This window comes from Melanotaenia boesemani, chromosome 21, assembly GCF_017639745.1.
Source record: "Melanotaenia boesemani isolate fMelBoe1 chromosome 21, fMelBoe1.pri, whole genome shotgun sequence".
Taxonomy (NCBI): Eukaryota; Metazoa; Chordata; class Actinopteri; order Atheriniformes; family Melanotaeniidae; genus Melanotaenia; species Melanotaenia boesemani.
In genome coordinates, this window is record NC_055702.1 from 25,725,261 (window position 1) to 25,743,772 (window position 18,512).

The 18,512-nt window shown below is 44.4% G+C and overlaps 2 protein-coding genes across 2 annotated transcripts in view; one reads left to right on the forward strand and one right to left on the reverse strand.

Annotated features, from left to right (window-relative positions):
• Positions 1-13,381, forward strand: part of LOC121632104 — a 29,763-nt gene extending 16,382 nt beyond the window's left edge. The window contains exon 4 of the mRNA XM_041973293.1: positions 11,285-13,381. Within this exon, the coding sequence (XP_041829227.1) occupies positions 11,285-12,917 (1,633 nt within the window). The 3' untranslated portion in view covers positions 12,918-13,381. The remainder of the gene's footprint in view (positions 1-11,284) is intronic.
• A 1,475-nt stretch (positions 13,382-14,856) lies between these two features.
• Positions 14,857-17,474, reverse strand: LOC121633076 (zinc finger BED domain-containing protein 4-like). The gene is made up of 2 exons (XM_041974953.1): positions 16,184-17,474; positions 14,857-16,019 (listed from the first exon to the last, which is right to left on the reverse strand). Exons 1-2 carry the CDS (start codon positions 17,242-17,244, stop codon positions 15,506-15,508), a joined length of 1,575 nt encoding a protein of 524 aa, XP_041830887.1. The 5' UTR covers positions 17,245-17,474; the 3' UTR covers positions 14,857-15,505.
• Positions 17,475-18,512: the final 1,038 nt, after the last annotated feature.

Here is an 18,512-nt window from a genome sequence, read left to right on the forward strand (position 1 = left end):
TTTTATTATTTTTATTGTAATCTTATTTTCTTTAGTCTTGATATCTCAGTGCTGAACCTGACAGGGAGACAGAAGAAAAGAGAAAAAAAGAAAAGGACAGAATTGAAATGTGGAAATAAAAGTTGTATAGGCTGCCTAAATCACATCAGTATTCACAAAAACAATTTAAACTACCACAGTACTACATGATACATAAAGAAAAAAGGGTAATGATGATAGGAAAAGGTCCAACAGTCATCAAACATACCTGTATAGAGACGTACAAACACACAAACATCAGCAACATCTAGTTGGAAGCAGGTGGAGAGACGAGCATGTTTGTGAGCATGCACTTGTGAACGTGAACATGCATGTGTGACCAAGCAACAAGGATGAAATGTGTGCTTGCAAGGGGACCATGACCACGCCGCACCCCGAAGCATCAGGGGGAGACAAGAGGGAGCCCGAGGTCCTAAAGGCCCGGCAGGTCCACAGAGCACAGAGCCCAGGACAGCCAACGCAGAGAGAGCAGGGGCCCCACTCAGCCCAGAGCAGAGGGGCCGCCAGACCGGAGCCCCCAGCGCGACAGGGCAGGAAGGAGCCATGAGGTGGTGGTGGGTCCCACTGCTGCCAGGCAGCAGGACCCCCTCAGTGTGAGTGTGTGTGTTATGTGTGTAGTGCTGGAATTCACTCCTGTGAGCCGACGTCAGTTTCAGACACCATTTGGCGGCGGTAATGCGTCGCTATAAAGTTGTTTCCAACCGCCCAACACGTCCTAAACACTCGTATAGCCTGTCCTTAAAAACTCAGTTGACAGTTGTTGTTCTCGTCTTTATTCTTCTTCTGCTTTTTTTCTTTCCTTCCTGTTCCTCTTCTTCTTCTTCTACGTGTGGTTATGAGTATTATTGGTAAGAAACATTTTTGAAAAAGAAAAAGCTAACATAAAATAATAAAGAATAACATTTAAGATTCAAGGGAAACCTCATATCCAAAAGGCCCCTCTTGGCAAAGGAAATTTGTTCAGGACAATATGGCAGCCTGACCATCATTCTGCTGTCATGATGCTGGACAGGACACAAAAAAAAAGGAGAGTGGTCGTTTCTTCTCATTAAGGGCTGGATACCAGGCAGGCTAACTAAGCGGCTCTCCAAAGGAAAACTTTCCGTTGATTCAGAGGAAGTTTCTGAACTGCTGCTGAAAAACAGAACAGTAAAAGTTCATCTGCTTCTTTAAGGCTGATCTGGAGGTTTTTTAGAACAAGTTGAAGGTACCAGGCTTTTTCCTTTAGGAAGCCTTAGAGAAAAGGAGACCTCCTGGGTCTCTAGAAGTCTGGGGGATGGGTAGACACTAACCTTTTCCAGCATCAAAGCAGGGAGAGGTGGGACCCCATCAGAGGTCTGGTCAGAAGAGAGACAGAGGTCCTGTTTACACAACAATGCTTCCACGCAAAACGCAAATATCTTTCCTTTGTGTTTTTGAAAAAAAAAAGCATTTAAACGACAGCAAAAAGAAAATTATCTTCATGCAGGATACAAATCACAAAGTGGACCTGTAATGATGTCGTGTACACGCTAGGCCTCTAGTAGGCAGTGAAACTTTGCAACAACACACCCAGGTGTGCAATGCATCCTCAAAACACAACAACAAAAGCATTACACATCAAGCGCTAGTAATCTGGTGCATGTAACCTCTGCGTCTTCGCTGACGGCATTAATACTCCACCAGAAACAAGTTCTGCTTCAACAGACATGAAAGGAGGTCCGCCATTGTTGTTGTTAACCTTGTGGAGTGAAAAGATTTCACCCTGGAGGCCGTTGTCAAATCTGTGTGGCTTTATCCACCTAAAACTCTGTTACCGTGGAAAGAAGAGACCAGAACACAACAAAAACTTTCCGTTTTACTGTCTCAGCGTTGTGGTGTGAACAGGGCCTAAGTGAACAAGACTTCTAGCAGAAGTTGGTGGAAGTGTCTAAATGGAAAAGAAGGGGTTCACTTTTTATTCACAAAAAATGCTTAGGTTCTGTAGTATCCCAGCACTATATAATATAAATCTAAATACATTTAATACATTTGCAGTCCAGGCAGATAAATGTGTGGCAGTATTCTTAAGTTTTAGGACATTATAAGGCTGCTATCTGGGCACAAATCAATTTAAATTCAAATCAGTAAAATAAAACTTTAATTTATTTCATTTAATTTGCATGCTACATAATATGCTCACATTCTGGACCTGGTTATTTCAAAGGGTGTTGATATTTCTTCTGTTGTGGTCACTGACTCGGCCTTGTCTGACCATTTTTGTATTTTGTTTGATTTACTGATCACTCAGAATGTCCAAACAACCTGCTTCTCCGTTAGGAAGAGGTACATTAATGAAAGAACAAGTGCTAAGTTTGTGGAGGTCATAGCTATGTTACCAACAACCAGAGCAGAGTCAGTTGATGGACTCCTGGATCATTTCAAACTGAAAGTCTTGAATGTAATGGATGCTGTTGCACCGATAAGAATCAAGAGCACTTTGAGCAAACAGAAAACACCATGGAGTACACCACTGTGGTCACCAGCCTAAAAAGAGAATGCAGAAAACCTGAGCGGAAATGGCAGAAAAATAAACAAAGCCTGCGTAACTATTACAATGAGCTGTGCAAGGCCAGAGAGCTGCATTTATCTGAAACGATTAACAGGAATGTCAACAATTCTCGCACTCTGTTTGAAAAACAAATCCTCCTATAAAGATAAGCCCTGAGCTCCTTTCCACTGAGAAATACAACTAATTTGCCAACTTTTTTAGCCAAAAAATTAAAACAATTAGGCAAAATATTAATTCCACACAGTCAAACAAGAAAACTAGTCTGTGTCTAAAACCTGGAAATAATTCTGTTATGTCGCAATTTAAAATGGTGAATTTAAAAATCCTACAAGAAACAGTTTGGCATTTGAAATCAACAACATGCACTCTGGACATGATACCATCCAACTTTTTAAAAACAGTTTTTACCTCAGTAGAAATTGATCTCCTACTGATAGTTAACAGCTCGCTGGCATCAGGCATTTTTCCCAAGTCACTAAAGATAGCTGCTATTAAGCCACTCCTAAAGAAAAGGACTCTAGATGCCTCTATAATGAACAACTATAGACCTGTCTCTAACCTCTTTTATTTCCAAGATTATTGAGAAAGTTGTATTTCACCAGCTTAATGACTTTTTAAATTAAAGTGGAAATCTTGATAAATTTCAGTCCGGCTTCCGACCTCATCACAGCACTGAAACAGCTCTGGTCAAAGTGTTAAATGACATTAGGTTGAATACTGATTCTGGTCAAGTATCAGTCCTGGTTCTGTTGGATCTCAGTGCTGCGTTTGATACTGTAGATCACAGAATCCTGTTGCACAGGCTGGAAAACTGGGTTGGACTTTCTGGAGCGGTCCTTAACTGGTTCAGGTCCTATTTAGAAGGCCGGAGTTATTTTGTTACGATCGGCAGCTATGAATCCGAGCGAGTGGCCATGACTTGTGGAGTCCCCCAGGGGTCAGTCCTTGGACCTCTTCTTTTTTTTTTTTTTTTTTTTTAACCTGTCTTGTCGAGCATCGTTGCAAACAGAATGATTGCCTGGCTGCTGTCTGGTGCTGGGCAATTTTACTCTATCAAGCAGGGATTTATACTACATGTATAAAGTCCCTCTTGATGAAAAACTTTATTAAATCAGACTCTTAATGCTGGACTCGACCGGAGGGGACAGAGAGAGAGAGAGAGAAAAGAAAGTAGAGAGAAGAGGGAGGGGAGAGAGAGGGACAGAAAGGGTGTGGGGAGTGCGGGTGGGGACTTGAAACATCATAATGAAGACCATGTAATCCATACTACTTACAACATATATAGCTAAGATCATCCTAGCCAGTAGGTCATTACACAACTAGTTGATAATAGTAACAATAATAATAATAAGAGTAAGAGTAATAATAATAATAAGAACAGAAATAATTAAAAAAAGAAACAAAATATGATAATAGATATAAGTGAAACTGCTGTATTCAAGAACACGCGCAGAGAAACCTGTGTGGATGTGTTGGAGAACTCGGCCACACGGCGACGCAAAGACTGTGTGGAGACGTTCAGGAAGCAGTGACCATGCAGAGTGATCATGCAGATGCCACCTCACTTGAACAGAGGCCAGAGTCAGGCCAGCGGTCCCGAGACCCAGGCCACCAGCCCCCCCGCAGGCAACAGACACCGACCGGTCCACAGAGACGACCACTCGCCCGCCCAGGAAGGCAGCAGCAGGAGACCCCAGCAGGAGCCGCCCCGCGGACACAGGGCACCGGCCTCGGCGGGCCGAGGCCAGCAGTCCCCGACCCCCCCGGGCACCGGCCGCCCGGGACAGACGGGACAGAGGGCCCGGGCCCAGGAGCGCAGGGACACCCCCCTCCCCCACAGGCCGAGGGCCAGCACGCCACCCGGGGGGACCCGGCCCGCCCAGACGGCCACCACCAGAGGCCAGCCCCACACCCCAGCGCCCAGCCGCACACCCCGAGAACCAGTCCTGCCCCCCCCCAGACCAACACACACACACACACAAACACACACACTCTCCTTCCACTCCTCCATTTATCCTCCCACGCATACACCATTCAACCCTCACATACTCTGTCCTCCCACACACACACACCATCCTTCCACCATCCATCCTTCCACACACACACCATCCTTCCTCCCACACACTCACCATCCTTCCACCATACACTCTCCCACACCTATCCCATCCTCCCACACACACATCATCCCTCCACCACTCATCCTCCCACACATACACCATCCTCCCTCTCACACACCATTCATCCACCTTCACACCTTCCATACACACACACACACCTTCCTTCCACTACCCATCCTCCCACACATACATCATTCTCCTACACATACACCGTCCTCCCTCTCCTACACCAAACATCCACCTTCACGTACCCCATCCTCCCACACACACACACCACCCCTCCATCACCCACTTTCCCAAACATACACCACTCCCCCACACACACACCATCCTCCCTCCCATACACCATCCATCCTCCCGCACACACACCATCCTTCCACCATCCATCCTCCCACACACTCCCCCATCCCTGCACCATACATTCTCCCACACATACCCCATCCTCCCACACATACATCATCCCTCCACCATTCATCCTCCCACACCCACACCACCCCCCCTCCCACACACCACGCATCCACCTCCACACACCCCACCCTCCCACACACCATCCCTCCACCACCCATCCCCCCACACCCACACCACTCTCCCACCCACACACCACCCCCCCCCCCCCCAACACACACACACACAAACACCATCCCCCCACCACCATCCTCCCGCCACCCCACGCCACGGGGGGACAGCCCCAGCCAGGAGGCGAGGAGACACGAGCCAGGCCCCCAACCCCCCACCCGCCCCCCACTCCCCACCCCCAAAACAGCACCTTCCCCCCAGGGCCAGCAGCCAAAACCCCCCGGGACAGCCCGCCTACGCCCCGGGCCAACGCGACAGGCCACCCGGCCCGCCCCGCCCCCGGGCCATCCATGGAGACAGGGGCGCTTGAAGACCCCATCCCCCCTCCCTCCCCCACTAGTGATGGAATATATTATGTGCTGTTTGCAATTAAAAAAAGAGGGCTAAAATTGGGGGGCAGTAACTGCATTGAGGAGGGGGTGGGGCCACCTGAGCAGTCCCACCCACCTGACCTCGCATGTTCCACCCCCCAAAACGTGTTTGTATGTTGCAAATGTTATTTGTGCTTAGTGACTAAGTGGAATTAAAAGCTGGGAGGCATGCTTCCGCTTGGCGAAGCAATGGGGCCACTATGATGACCCCCCTGCCCCGCCCAGCGCAACAAGCACACCTCCCACAGCCCAACCTGTGTATGTAGTGAAGAGTGGGGGAGGGGAGGGGTCAGGAGATGTAGGTCCAGAGGGGAGTAAGCCTCCCCCCTGGAAGATGACCCGCCAGTGGCTTAGGGCGCCCCCGTCCCCCGCCGGCCCCGAAGGGCGTCACAGGCCCGGAGCAGGCACCCCAACCCAGGCACGCCACGAACCCCCCAGGGGCCAGCCACCAGCCCAAGGGGCCACTTTCCTCTTTCTGAGTGGGAGGGGGGCGAGGCAAAGGAAGGGAACCCCAGGCCCACGCCCCCAACACCCGGCCAGGGCGCCCCCCAGAGGACACGTCCTAACCCCCTGCAAACGCACACACTTTTTTTTTTTTTTTTTTCCCCCAGCCACTCACACACCCTCTCACACACCTCTATACACCAACACCTCAATACGTGCACATACCTCCACACACACACTTCACGCACATACCTATAAACACACACACCGGTGCCCACATACACACACACTCTCATACCCCTCCATACACATACACCACTACACACGCACTCACATACATACCTGCATATACACACAAGCACCTCCATACATACTCACGCCTCCACCCACTCCTTCACTCCTCCACACACACCTCGACCTCCACGTGCACACACTCATATATACACACCTTCACACACCCACACACACATCCCACATAGACCTCCACACACACACCCGCACACCACTCACACACACATACACGCACACACCTAGACCTTCATACACACCCACACACACATACAGCACACACATCCCTCTACACCCACCCACACACCCACATACCTACAGACACACACACACACACACACCCACCTATATACAAACACACCCCCACCCAGGTTCCGGGGCTGCGACCAAGCACCAGGGCACGGACCAACCCCCGGCACGGCACATCCGGACGGGCCCAGCCCCCCCCAGCAGCGGCAGACCCCCCACCCCCAGGAGAGGGGGGAGACCCGACACCCCAGAGCCCGGGGCCCCCACCCGGCCCACCCCGGGCCCGACCGGCCACCCGGCCAGGGGCCGACGGACACCGACCCAGGCGCCCCGGCAGCCACCCCCCACCGCCACGAGGCAGTCCCACCCCGGGGCCCACCCAATGCCGCCCGCCCAGACCGGAACCCCCAGCCGACCCAGCAGCAAAGCAGCCGAGATCCCCACCCAGGAGACAACCGGAGACCCGAAGCCACCAGGGACCCCCCACCCATATCCACCCCCATCCCAGCGAAGCCGCAATCCTCCACCTACATTAGGTGATGTAGCCAGTCACAGGGGACCAGAGGGAATGAAAGTCATCTGATTGGTTCCTGGAGGAGGCAGACATTGTCTCAATGCTGATGTGATCTAACAGGAGATTTCTAAACTGCTGGATAGACAAATTATTCTTATCTTTCCAGTTCACAAGAATAGTTTTCTTTGCGATGCATAAGACTGCGAGGACCAAGTTTATGGAGTGTATTCCTATGTTAGTGTCACCCAGGTCGCCCAGTAGGCAAAGTGTGGGGTTTGCAGAAAAACTGGTTTTAAACCATTTTGAGAGATCTTCACACACCTTAATCCAGAACCTTTGGACAGGTGTGCAGGACCACAGCGCATGGATGTAGCTATCAGAAGTGTTCTCAGAGCAGTGTGGGCAGATATCTGATGGTGAAAGGCCCATCCTGAACATCCTGTGTCCTGTATAATGAGTTCTATGGAGAATTTTGAATTGTATTAGTTGTATATTTGAATTCTGAGTCATTTTAAACGTGTTTAAACATATTTGTGACCATCTTTTCTGATCAAAGTTATTAGATAAATCATCCTCCCATTTTGAAGTTGGGAGAGATATCCTGTCTTCTAGCTTTGCAAGTAATCTATATATTTTTGATAATAATTTTGGAGTATTAAGATTCAAGAATTCTGCTATTCTGACAGGAAGCTGCAAGTCTAACTGTACAGGGGTATACTTCTTACATATAATTGATTTTAGTTGGTGGTACTCTAAGAATTTATTGCTGTTGATTCCATACTGTGAGACAATTGTGTTGAAAGATACAAAGTTTCCATTTTCTATTATCTGTCCTAACTGTTGTATTCCTTTAGTCTTCCATTGAGTGAAGTTTATCATCTTTTTGTTCTGCAGGATGTCAGGGTTGTTCCAGATGGGTGTAAGTCTACATGGAAAAAGGGAAGATCTGGTTATCTTACAGAATTCCCACCAAGCCATTAAGGAAAAACGGATGTTAAGGCTTTTAAAGCACTTATATGGTTTAATGGTTGAGCTGATGAACGGCAGGTCAGAGATGACTAAGTCCTCACACAAAGCCTGCTCCCCATCTAGCCACGGCTCATCCAGATAACTGGGTTTGAGCCACATTGAGATGTACTGCAGCCTGTTAGCTATAAAGTAGTGATTAAAGTTTGGTAGATCCAGTCCTCCTCTATCTTTAGTCTGCTGTAAGGTTTTAAGACCTCTTCTGTTCAACTTGTATATGCTCCCTTTGGGTAAAATATAACAGAACTATAGCATTAATTATCAAAGTTATGCTGATGATACACAACTTTATGTATCTCTGTCACCAGATGACTGCAGTCCAATAGACTTATCGTGTCAGTGTCTGGAGCAAATAAACACCTGGATGAGGGAGAATTTCCTACAATTAAATGAAGACAAAACTGAGATTATTCTGTTTGGTAGCAAAGAGAAGAGGGTCAGCATTGGCAAACACCTGGAGACTCGGGCTCTTAAAATCACCAACCAAGTTCGTTACCTTGGAGTGTTGATAGACTCAGATCTGACTTTCAGCAGCCACATCAAAGCTTCACTAAGAAGCTTTTTACCAGCTCAGAAACATCAACAGAATTAAAAGTTTAGTCTCCCAGAAAGACCAAGAGAAACTCATCCATGCATTCATCTACAGTAGACAGGATTACTGTAATGGTCCTTTAACAGGACTTCCTAAAAAGAGCATTAAACATCTGCAGCTCATCCAGAACGCTGCTGCTAGAGTTTTAACCAGGACTAAGAGATCTGAACACATCACACCAGTTTGAAATCTTTACACTGGCTTCCAGTCAGTCACAGAATAGATTTTAAAACCCTTCTGCTTGTTTACAAATCCCAGAATGGTTTAGGCCCAGAATACATCTGTGATATGTTTAGAGAATATAAACCAGCAGAGCTCGTAGATCCAAAGACTCTGGTCAACTAGTCCAAACCAGAATCCAGACTAAACATGGAGAAGCAGCATTTAGCTGTTATGCTGCCAAAATGTGGAACAAACTGCCAGTGGAGATTAAACTTTCACCAAATGTAGACATTTTAAATCCAGATTAAAAACATTTCTTTTCTCATGTGCCTACAACCCCTGGCAAAAAGTATGGAATCACCAGTCTTGGAAGAGCTCTCATGCAGTTGTTTTGTTGTGTAGAACAAAATCAGATCACAAACATGACACACAACTCTAGTCATTCCAAATGGCAACTTTCTGGCTTTAAGAAACAATAAAAGAAACAACGAAAAAACATTGTGGTAGTCAGAAAAGGTTTCTTTTACTGACCAAGCACAGGGAAAAAAATATGGAATCACTCAATTCTGAGGAAAAAAATATGGAATCAGTCTATTTTCACAGACAAAAACAAAATTCTAACACCATTAATACTTAGTTGCACCACCTCTGGCTTTGATAACAGCTTTCAGTCTCTGAGGCATGGATTTGACGAGTGATGAACAGTATTCATCATCAATTTGGCTCCAACTCTCTTTGATTGCTGCTGCCAGATCAGCTTTGCAGGTTGGAGCCTTGGTTTGGACCATTTTTTTCAATTTCCACCACAGATTCTCAATTGGATTGAGATCCGGACTATTTGCAGGCCATGACATTGACTTTATGCGTCTTTCTTCAAGGAATGCCTTCACAGTTTTTGCTCTATGGCAAGATGCATTGTCATCCTGGAAAATGATATTATCATCCCCAAACATCTTTTCAATTGATGGGATAAGAAAACTGTCCAAAATGTCAGTGTGAACATGTGCATTTATTGAGGAAGTGACAACGGTCATTTACCCGGTGCCTTTACCTGACATGCAGCCCCATATCATCAAGGACTGTGGAAATTTTAATGTTTTCTTCAAGCAGCCCTCTTCATAAATCTCATTGGAACGGCACCAAACAAAAGTTCCAGCATCATCACCTTGTCCAATGCAGATCCGTGATTCATCACTGAAGATAACCTTTATCCAGTCCTCCACAGTCCATGACTGCTTCTCCATAGCCCATTGTAGTCTTGTTCTTTTCTGTTTAGGTGTCAATGATGGTTTTCGTCTTTTATTTCCTGTATGAAAATCCCATTTCCTTTAGGCGATTCCTCACAGTGCGGTCACATACATTTACTCCAATTTCCTCCCATTTGTTTTTCGTTTGTTTTGTTGTGCATTTTCTGTTTTTAAGACATATTTCCTTAAATTTTCTGTCTTGACGCTTGGATGTCTTCCTTGGTCTACCAGTGCGCTTAGCTTGAACAACCTTCCCATGTTCCTTGTACTTGGTCCATATCTTAGACACAGCTGACTGTGAACAGCCCACATCTTTGGCAACATTGCGTGTAGATTTACCTTCTTCAAGAAGTTTTATTATCCTCTGTTTTGTTTCAAGTGACATCTCCTGTGTGGGAGCCATGATTCATGCCAGTCCCCTTGGTGAAACAGGTCTCCAAGTTGTGGTTTTAACTGCAGACTAACAAGCACATCTAATCTGAAGCAGGTGCTCACTTAGGGAAAGGAAATTGACTGGGTGAGCCCCCCCCCCCCCCCCCCGATTCCATATTTTTTTCCCTGTGCTTGGTCAGTAAAAGTAACCTTTTCTGACTACCACAATGTTTTTTCGTCGTTTCTTTTATTGTTTCTTAAAGCCAGAAAGTTGCCATTTGGAATGACTAGAGTTGTGTGTCATGTTTGTCTTCTGATTTTGTTCTACACAACAAAACAACTGCATGAGCGCTCTTCCAAGACTGGTGATTCCATACTTTTTGCCAGGGGTTGTATGCATGAAATCTGCATGTTAACTTTTGAACTTATCTTGCTTTTAATAATTTTAATGTAATTTATTATTTTATTGTGATAATGTGTTGATGCATTTTACTATTTCTAAATATCTGTAATGCCTTTGTTTTATGTAAAGCACTTTGAATTGTCCTGTACATGAAATGTGCTATACAAATAAACTGCCTTGCCTATAATAATATAATAACCCCCACACCCAAATATAACGTTAGGGGACCTTTGCCTTTGAAAATGATCATTTGAAAGCTTTTAATTTAAATAGTTTCTAAATTTAAATTGTAATAAATATGACGTAGAGATAATTTTCATGACTATTAAACTCCACTTTTGTTTTTCATCCCAGAAATCAAAGTTCTGAGAAATCAAACATCCAGAAGATCATCACAAGAAGTGAAGTAATCAAGGAGGGATCTCCCACTCTCTACAAGCTGATTACTGACAAAGATATCATTGGAACTCTAAGAACAGTGACATTTGGTAAGAAAGATGTGCAGAAAACAAATAAAACCATTTTACTTGTTGGTGAAACAGGAACAGGAAAATCAACTCTGATCAACGCTCTGGCCAACTTCACCATGGGAGTGAAGTGGGAGGATGAGGCCTGGTTTCAGATAATAGAGGAGGAGATGAAAAGTCAGACAGAAAGTCAGACACCTGATGTGATCGTCTACAAGATCTTTGGGTTTGGAGGTAAAACTCTGCCCTACTCTCTGACAATCATCGATACTCCTGGATATGGAGACACCAAAAATATTGAACAAGATGCCATCGTGAGTCAAAGGTTATTTGACTTGTTTCGATCAAACAATGGAGTTCATGAAGTAGATGCAGTTGGTCTGGTGATCAAGGCGAGTGATAATCGACTGAGCAACCGCCTCATATACATATTCAACTCAGTCATGTCTTTGTTTGGAAGTGACATGGAGAGAAACATCGTGGTTCTCATCACACACTCAGATGGAATATCACCAGAAAATGCTCTCCAGGCTCTCAAAGTTGCAAAAATCAAATGTGCCAGAAAAGGAAACAAGGAGCCTGTTCACTTCCTGTTTAATAACTGTCAACATAATACCAGAACAGAGAAAAATAAGGATTTACTTGAACATACATATAAAATATCAGACAAAGGAATGCGTGAGTTCACATCCTTTCTGGAAAACACTGCTCCTCAAAAACTGGAGCAAACTTTGGAAGTTCTGAATGATCGTATCCGACTGACGGCCTGCATCCAGAACCTGCAGGACAGAATCCAGCTGGCTGAGATGAAACAGACAAAAATCAAACAGACTCAAGAAGCACTGAGGAAAAATGAGCAGGAGATGAAGATGAACCAGAACTTCACTGTAGAAGTTGATGAGGTCTACACAGAGAAACAAGCCATTGATGGTGGGACGTGGATGTTGTTTTTTTATAATGCAGCAGTCACTTGTCCACACTGTGAGGAGAACTGTCACTTTCCTGGATGCACAATAGCCTGGACACCAGAACACTGTGAGGTCATGAAAAATGGCCGCTGCACTGTTTGTACTGGGAAGTGTCTTGCCTCAGCTCATGTGAAGGAAAAGTGGAGATATGTGAACAAGACAAGGAAGGTTAAGAAGACTGAGAAAGAGATGAAAGAGAAATATGAAAGCAAAAAAGCAGCTTGTGAAAAACAGGCCAGCCTTTTGGAAAGTCTTCAAAAAGAGAAAGAAAACCTTGAAGATGACAAAGTAAAGTGGCTGAATGAAGCCTACCGGCATATTGAGAGTCTGAATAAAATTTCCCTGAATGTTAATTCACTGTCCACTTATGTCCACTTGGACTTCCTGATTGAGAAGATGAAGGAAACTGGAGATAAAATGAAGGCCCTGAAACTGGAGGAGATGTCCCATCAAGCAGGTGATGATGTTCATCGTGGGCTGAAGTACGCCTTAAGCTCAATGTGGAACAAGATCACAGGAAAAAAGCAGGATAAGACAGATACTGCTGTCTAAATAGACCATTTATTATGAGTGATGAGGACAAATACGAAGACAGAAGGTAAAAATCAAGTGTTAATATCAGATTAGTTCAAGTACTCTGACTGCTTAATTAGTCTGGAAGTTCAGTAATAAGGTCCTAGTTACTTTTTCAGTTAAACCATCAGTTAATTAAATTTAAACGTTTCTTTATTAACTTTTATTAAGAGAGACACAAACAAATAAATAAATAACAAAGATGGCAAAGATGAACAGAAATTTTTACTGAAGATTTGAAAAAGGGCAAGCAGACAAAGCTCAACTTTATAAGATATTAGAATATAAGCATTACACCAGCCCCATCAACTACAGCTTGAATAAAATTAAAGTTAAATTTAAAAAAGTAGTTCCAGGGTGATGTTCAGCACTGTGTAAAAAGTAGTTCCAGGGTGATGTTCAGCACTGTGTAAAAAGTAGTTCCAGGGTGATGTTCAGCACGGTGTAAAAAGTAGTTCCAGGGTGATGTTCAGCACGGTGTAAAAAGTAGTTCCAGGGTGATGTTCAGCACGGTGTAAAAAGTAGTTCCAGGGTGGTGTTCAGCACGGTGTAAAAAGTAGTTCCAGGGTGGTGTTCGGCACGGTGTAAAAAGTAGTTCCAGGGTGATGTTCGGCACGGTGTAAAAAGTAGTTCCAGGGTGATGTTCAGCACGGTGTAAAAAGTAGTTCCAGGGTGATGTTCAGCACGGTGTAAAAAGTAGTTCCAGGGTGATGTTCAGCACAGTGTAAAAAGTAGTTCCAGGGTGATGTTCAGCACAGTGTAAAAAGTAGTTCCAGGGTGATGTTCAGCACGGTGTAAAAAGTAGTTCCAGGGTGATGTTCAGCACAGTGTAAAAAGTAGTTCCAGGGTGGTGTTCGGCACGGTGTAAAAAGTAGTTCCAGGATGATGTTCAGCATGGTGTAAAAAGTAGTTCCAGGGTGATGTTCAGCACGTTGTAAAAAGTAGTTCCAGGGTGGTGTTCAGCACTGTGTAAAAAGTAGTTCCAGGATGATGTTCAGCATGGTGTAAAAAGTAGTTCCAGGGTGATGTTTAGCATGGTGTAAAAAGTAGTTCCAGGGTGATGTTCAGCATGGTGTAAAAAGTAGTTCCAGGGTGATGTTCAGCATGGTTCAGCATCCCCTCTTCTTCTAACAACTGTTTGGAAACGTCTGGGAAGTGAGGAGACCAGTTGCTGGAGTTTTAGGAGAGGAATGTTGTCCCATTCTGGTCTGATGCAGGATTCTACCTGCTCTACAGTCCTGGACCTTGGTTGCTGGATTTCTGCTTCCATGATGCTCCAGATGTTGTGTACTGGTGAAAGGTCTGGACTGCAGGCAGGCCAGTTCAGCAGCCGGACTCTTCTCCTGTGAAGCCATGCTGCTGTGATGGATGCACGATGTGGTTCAGCATCGTCTTGCTGAAATCTGCAAGGACTTCCCTGAAAGAGACGTTGTCTGGATGGGAGCAGATGTTGCTCTAAAGCCTCCATGTACTTTTCAGCATTGATGGAGCTTCACAGATGTGGAAGCTGCCCACGCCATAGGCACTAATGCAGCCCCATCCCATCAGAGATGCAGCTTTTCACCTGTCCACTGATAACAAGCTGGATGTTCCCTCTCCTCTTTAGTCTGCAGGACCGCCGTCCATGCTTTCTAGAAACAAGTTCACATTTTCATCCTGGTTTCCACTTTGCCTCTGTCCGTTTTAAATGAGCTTTGGTCCAGAGAAGACGGCGCTGGTTCTGGATCTTGTTCACATCTGGCTTCTTCTTTGCATGATGGAGCTTTAACCTGCATTTGTGGATTTGAGGGTGAACTGACACAGGTGTTCACAGACAGTGGTTTCTGGAAGTTTCCCTGACTCCATGCAGTTGTTTCTGGAGTTTATTCAGCAGAACTACTTATGAGTAGGGGTGCACCGATTGCAGTTTTCTGGCCGATCACCGATCACCGATCTTTAAAAAATCTGACTTGCCGATACCGATATTTGCCGATACCGATTTTTCCTCAGAATTGACTTGACAGCTTACATCTTCAACGTACCAAATTTTGTTTTATTGAAAAAAACAGTAACATTTACTACAATGTAAACTTTTTAACTGCACAAGTTATTTTTCCAAAATTAGAAAAAACTTTGAGTATTGTTGTCCACATAACAAAAATCTGTTCACTATTTTACTTTACTCTGTTTTTAATCACGTAAACAGAAAACTAGCTCAACAGATTGAATTGAATGAATGAGCTGAATTGAGCCTCTCACTAAAATAAAAGTTTATATTTTGCATTTTCTGCATGCAATATAAAACAATGCAATTACTTAAAAATAATAAATAAAACAATTTACAAGCTTAAACCATCAAGTGTCTTGAATTTGAGTTTTTTTGTAGTGCAAAAAGAAAAAAAAGTACAAATGCAGCAGTTCTGTGGCTATTTAAAAATAAAAAACATCTAAAAAATAATCAACAAACACCTTAAAGAACAGAAGTCCTAAAAGAAAATACGGTGCAGGATATGTAACATTTTCAAGTCAACAGGTAGTAACAAGGAGTAACATTGCACAGAGAAGCTGTTCTCACTGACTAATTGTTGTCACTTGTACATTTGTGGCAAGTTTTTCTTTATGAACAAAAGCATTTCTGCTTTTTCACCAGACAGACGATTTCTTTTCTCATCCACTACATGCCCAGCCAAGCTAAACAGGCGTTCGCTTTCAATGCTTGTGCATGGGGCTGACAGATAGGCTCGGGAAAGTGAAGCAATATGAGGGAAGCGAACTTTATTGAGCCTCCAGTAGGCCAATGGATCTTGGCTCCTGTCGGTGGGAACTTCAGATAAGTAGCTCTCTACCTGCAAGGCTGAAGGGGTGGCTAGCTGTTGCTCCTTCTCAATGTTCTCCTTTAGGATTTCATCATGTACTGCCAACAGTAGACTACACCTTTTAGCTGCAGGTGCATCAGTGTCAGGAGGTCCCAGTCTGGTGGATGTTTCTGCAACAGGTCTTTCAGCCACAGGTGTGGATCTGGTCTCTTCCTCCGCAAGTTTGGCCAGAAGGAGCTGTTTCACCTCATCTTTCATCTCTGCTGAGAAGTAGCGATTCTTGTATCTTGTTTTGCATAAACAAAGAAAGATGGATTAATTATTGTTTTTCACATCAGTTTTTATGACTTATGTGTAAAAATAAGCAATTTCCTTTTTAATGTAGTTCTTTTTAACTGGTAGTAGGGATTTTGTAATTATGGATAGAAAAGACAATAATTAGTTACTTGCCTTGGATCAAGAATAGTAGCCAAGCTGTACAGGGGCTCGTGCTCAATGTTGTTGAATCTTCTTACAACAGCTTCCAACAGTGTTGCTTTGGCTGTACCCACACCGCGGTCTGTGCTTGCTTGCTTCTCTAAAAGTCGTTTGAGTGCAGTGACCGCTGGGATGACATCAGCTGCTGAAGCTGTTGATGAGCTGATCTCCTTTGTAAGTTCCTCAAAAGGTGCGAGGATGGTCAGCACATTTTCCACAAGCTCCCACTGGTGTGCTGTAAATGCGGCTGGTAACTCGTTCTCAGCAGCATACACCCCAATGGCACGTCTCTGCTCTAACAGGGACTGCAACATGTAGACAGTGCTGTTCCACCTAGTCGCAACGTCTTGTTGTAGTCGTTTCCTGGGCTGATTTAACTGTTCCTGTATGTCATAGAGGCGGGAATATGCCAGCGATGAATGTTTAAAATGCCCGACAATTTTCCTTCCTATTGCCGCAACTTCTGCTATGCTGCGCTGCGCGAGTTGTCCCTCGTTTACAACAAGTTGCAGCGTGTGCGCCAGGCAGGGCAAACTTTTCAAGTTGGCATTATCCAGTGCTTTGGCCATATTACGAGCGTTGTCTCGTAAGACAACGTGAACGCTTTCATGACTTATATTCCACTGATCCAACATCGCCTTAAACTCTACTGACAAGTTGGCAGCAGTGTGAGACCCCGGCATTTCTTTACAGCGTAGAAGCACCTGTTGTCGTTCAAATTGTTGGTCGATCCACTGCGCAGTAAGACTCAGCATGGACATTAAACTTACATCAGAAGTCCAGATGTCTGTTGTAAAGCTGAGCGTCTTTGCGTCGGCTTCTAGCAGGCTGCGAGTGCATCGTGAAACTTCGTTGAACAACTCCGGTAAGGCAACATCTGAAAAGTATCTCCGGCTTGGCAAATTGTAACGTGGGCTCAGGTGCTGCATCAGGTTTCTGAAACCTGGGTCCTCCACGACAGAAAACGGTTGGTCGTCCAATGCCATGAACTCCATAAGTTTCCTTGTCGTTGCCTTGCTCTTTTCATTGCTCATAAAAGTGAACAGCGGGCTACTGGCTGGCTCTTTGCTTCCGCTAGCAACTTTAGCCTTAACTTGGTTGCTAGCTTCAAATGCTGCATAATCAGCTCGATGGTGATTTTTTAAATGGCGAATAAGGTTTGTTGTGTTGTAAGTTTTGGTTGTGGCCCCACCGCGACTAATTTCGGCCTTGCACGAAATGCAAACTGCCAATTTTGGCTCATTTTCTTTCACTACATAAAACTGCCACACTGAGGACATCTTGTTAAGGTGGACTGTTACGCTGACCTACGTGCAGACGTGACACACTGAGGAGGAGGGGGGGGGGGGGGTCAGGAAGCGTACCCTCATAGCAGAGCTCAAGGATTTTTGCGAGATAGTTATGATCGGTTGCTAAGATCGGTTTCACATGTAGTGATCGGCCGATCACCGATCCCACAAAATTAAGGAAATCAGGGCCGATCGATCGGACGGCCGATCGATCGGTGCATCCCTACTTATGAGTTATGTAATTGTAAGAATTGTTTAGAGAATTTAATGGCATGAAGGGATATATGTGTTACCTGAATGTGTTCAATTATGTTTGAAAAGTTTGAAAGAATTTTTTTCTATAATCGTAACATATCCTGTTTTCATTTTAACATTTTATGGTTTTCTTTGTGTGGTGGTTGGGGAAGAGAGATCATTTCTATGTAACCTAAGACTTATTAATGAATGAGTGTGTTTAATCCTCTGATTGAATTGTTAAAACACTTACTGCATACATGCATGCTGCCTTATATCTGATGATCAGGAGTAATGAAGGAATATTTACTAGTTTTCTTCATTTGTACCTTGTGCCGATGCATCTTTCACTTACTCAAAGTCAATTAAAGATTTTTAATCAACTCAAGATGTGTGACCTAACATGTTTGTTGTGTATCATTCTGACTTGAAGTGCCAAGAGTTTGAAGTTTTCCAGAAGGTCTGCAACTGAAAGAAATGTGATCAACAGTGAAACTGAAAATAGTCAGTTTCACCAATAAAAAGAAAAACTCTCCATCTGGTTAGTAACTCAAATCATGAAACATAAAAGTATATATATCCAGCTCTAATTAAACCAGACTGGATTTTGTGTTCATAAATAAAACAGCCTGCAGATTTCCCTAAAAGGACCCCATTGGTACATTAAACTTAAATGATATTCAGCCTCTAGTTTTCCTGATAACAGTATGTAAAGTGTTGTGTTGACATGTTACATAGCAAACAAGTGTTAAATCATTTTAGTCCACCCATATTGTTTT

Excerpts from the sequence above, each read along its gene's own strand:
- LOC121633076 (XM_041974953.1), bottom strand. The coding sequence starts at position 17,244 with ATGAGCAATGAAAAGAGCAAGGCAACGACAAGGAAACTTATGGAGTTC. Across the intron at positions 16,020-16,183 it reads GCTACTATTCTTGATCCAAG|ATACAAGAATCGCTACTTCT; the intron begins GCAAGTAACTAA and ends ATGCAAAACAAG.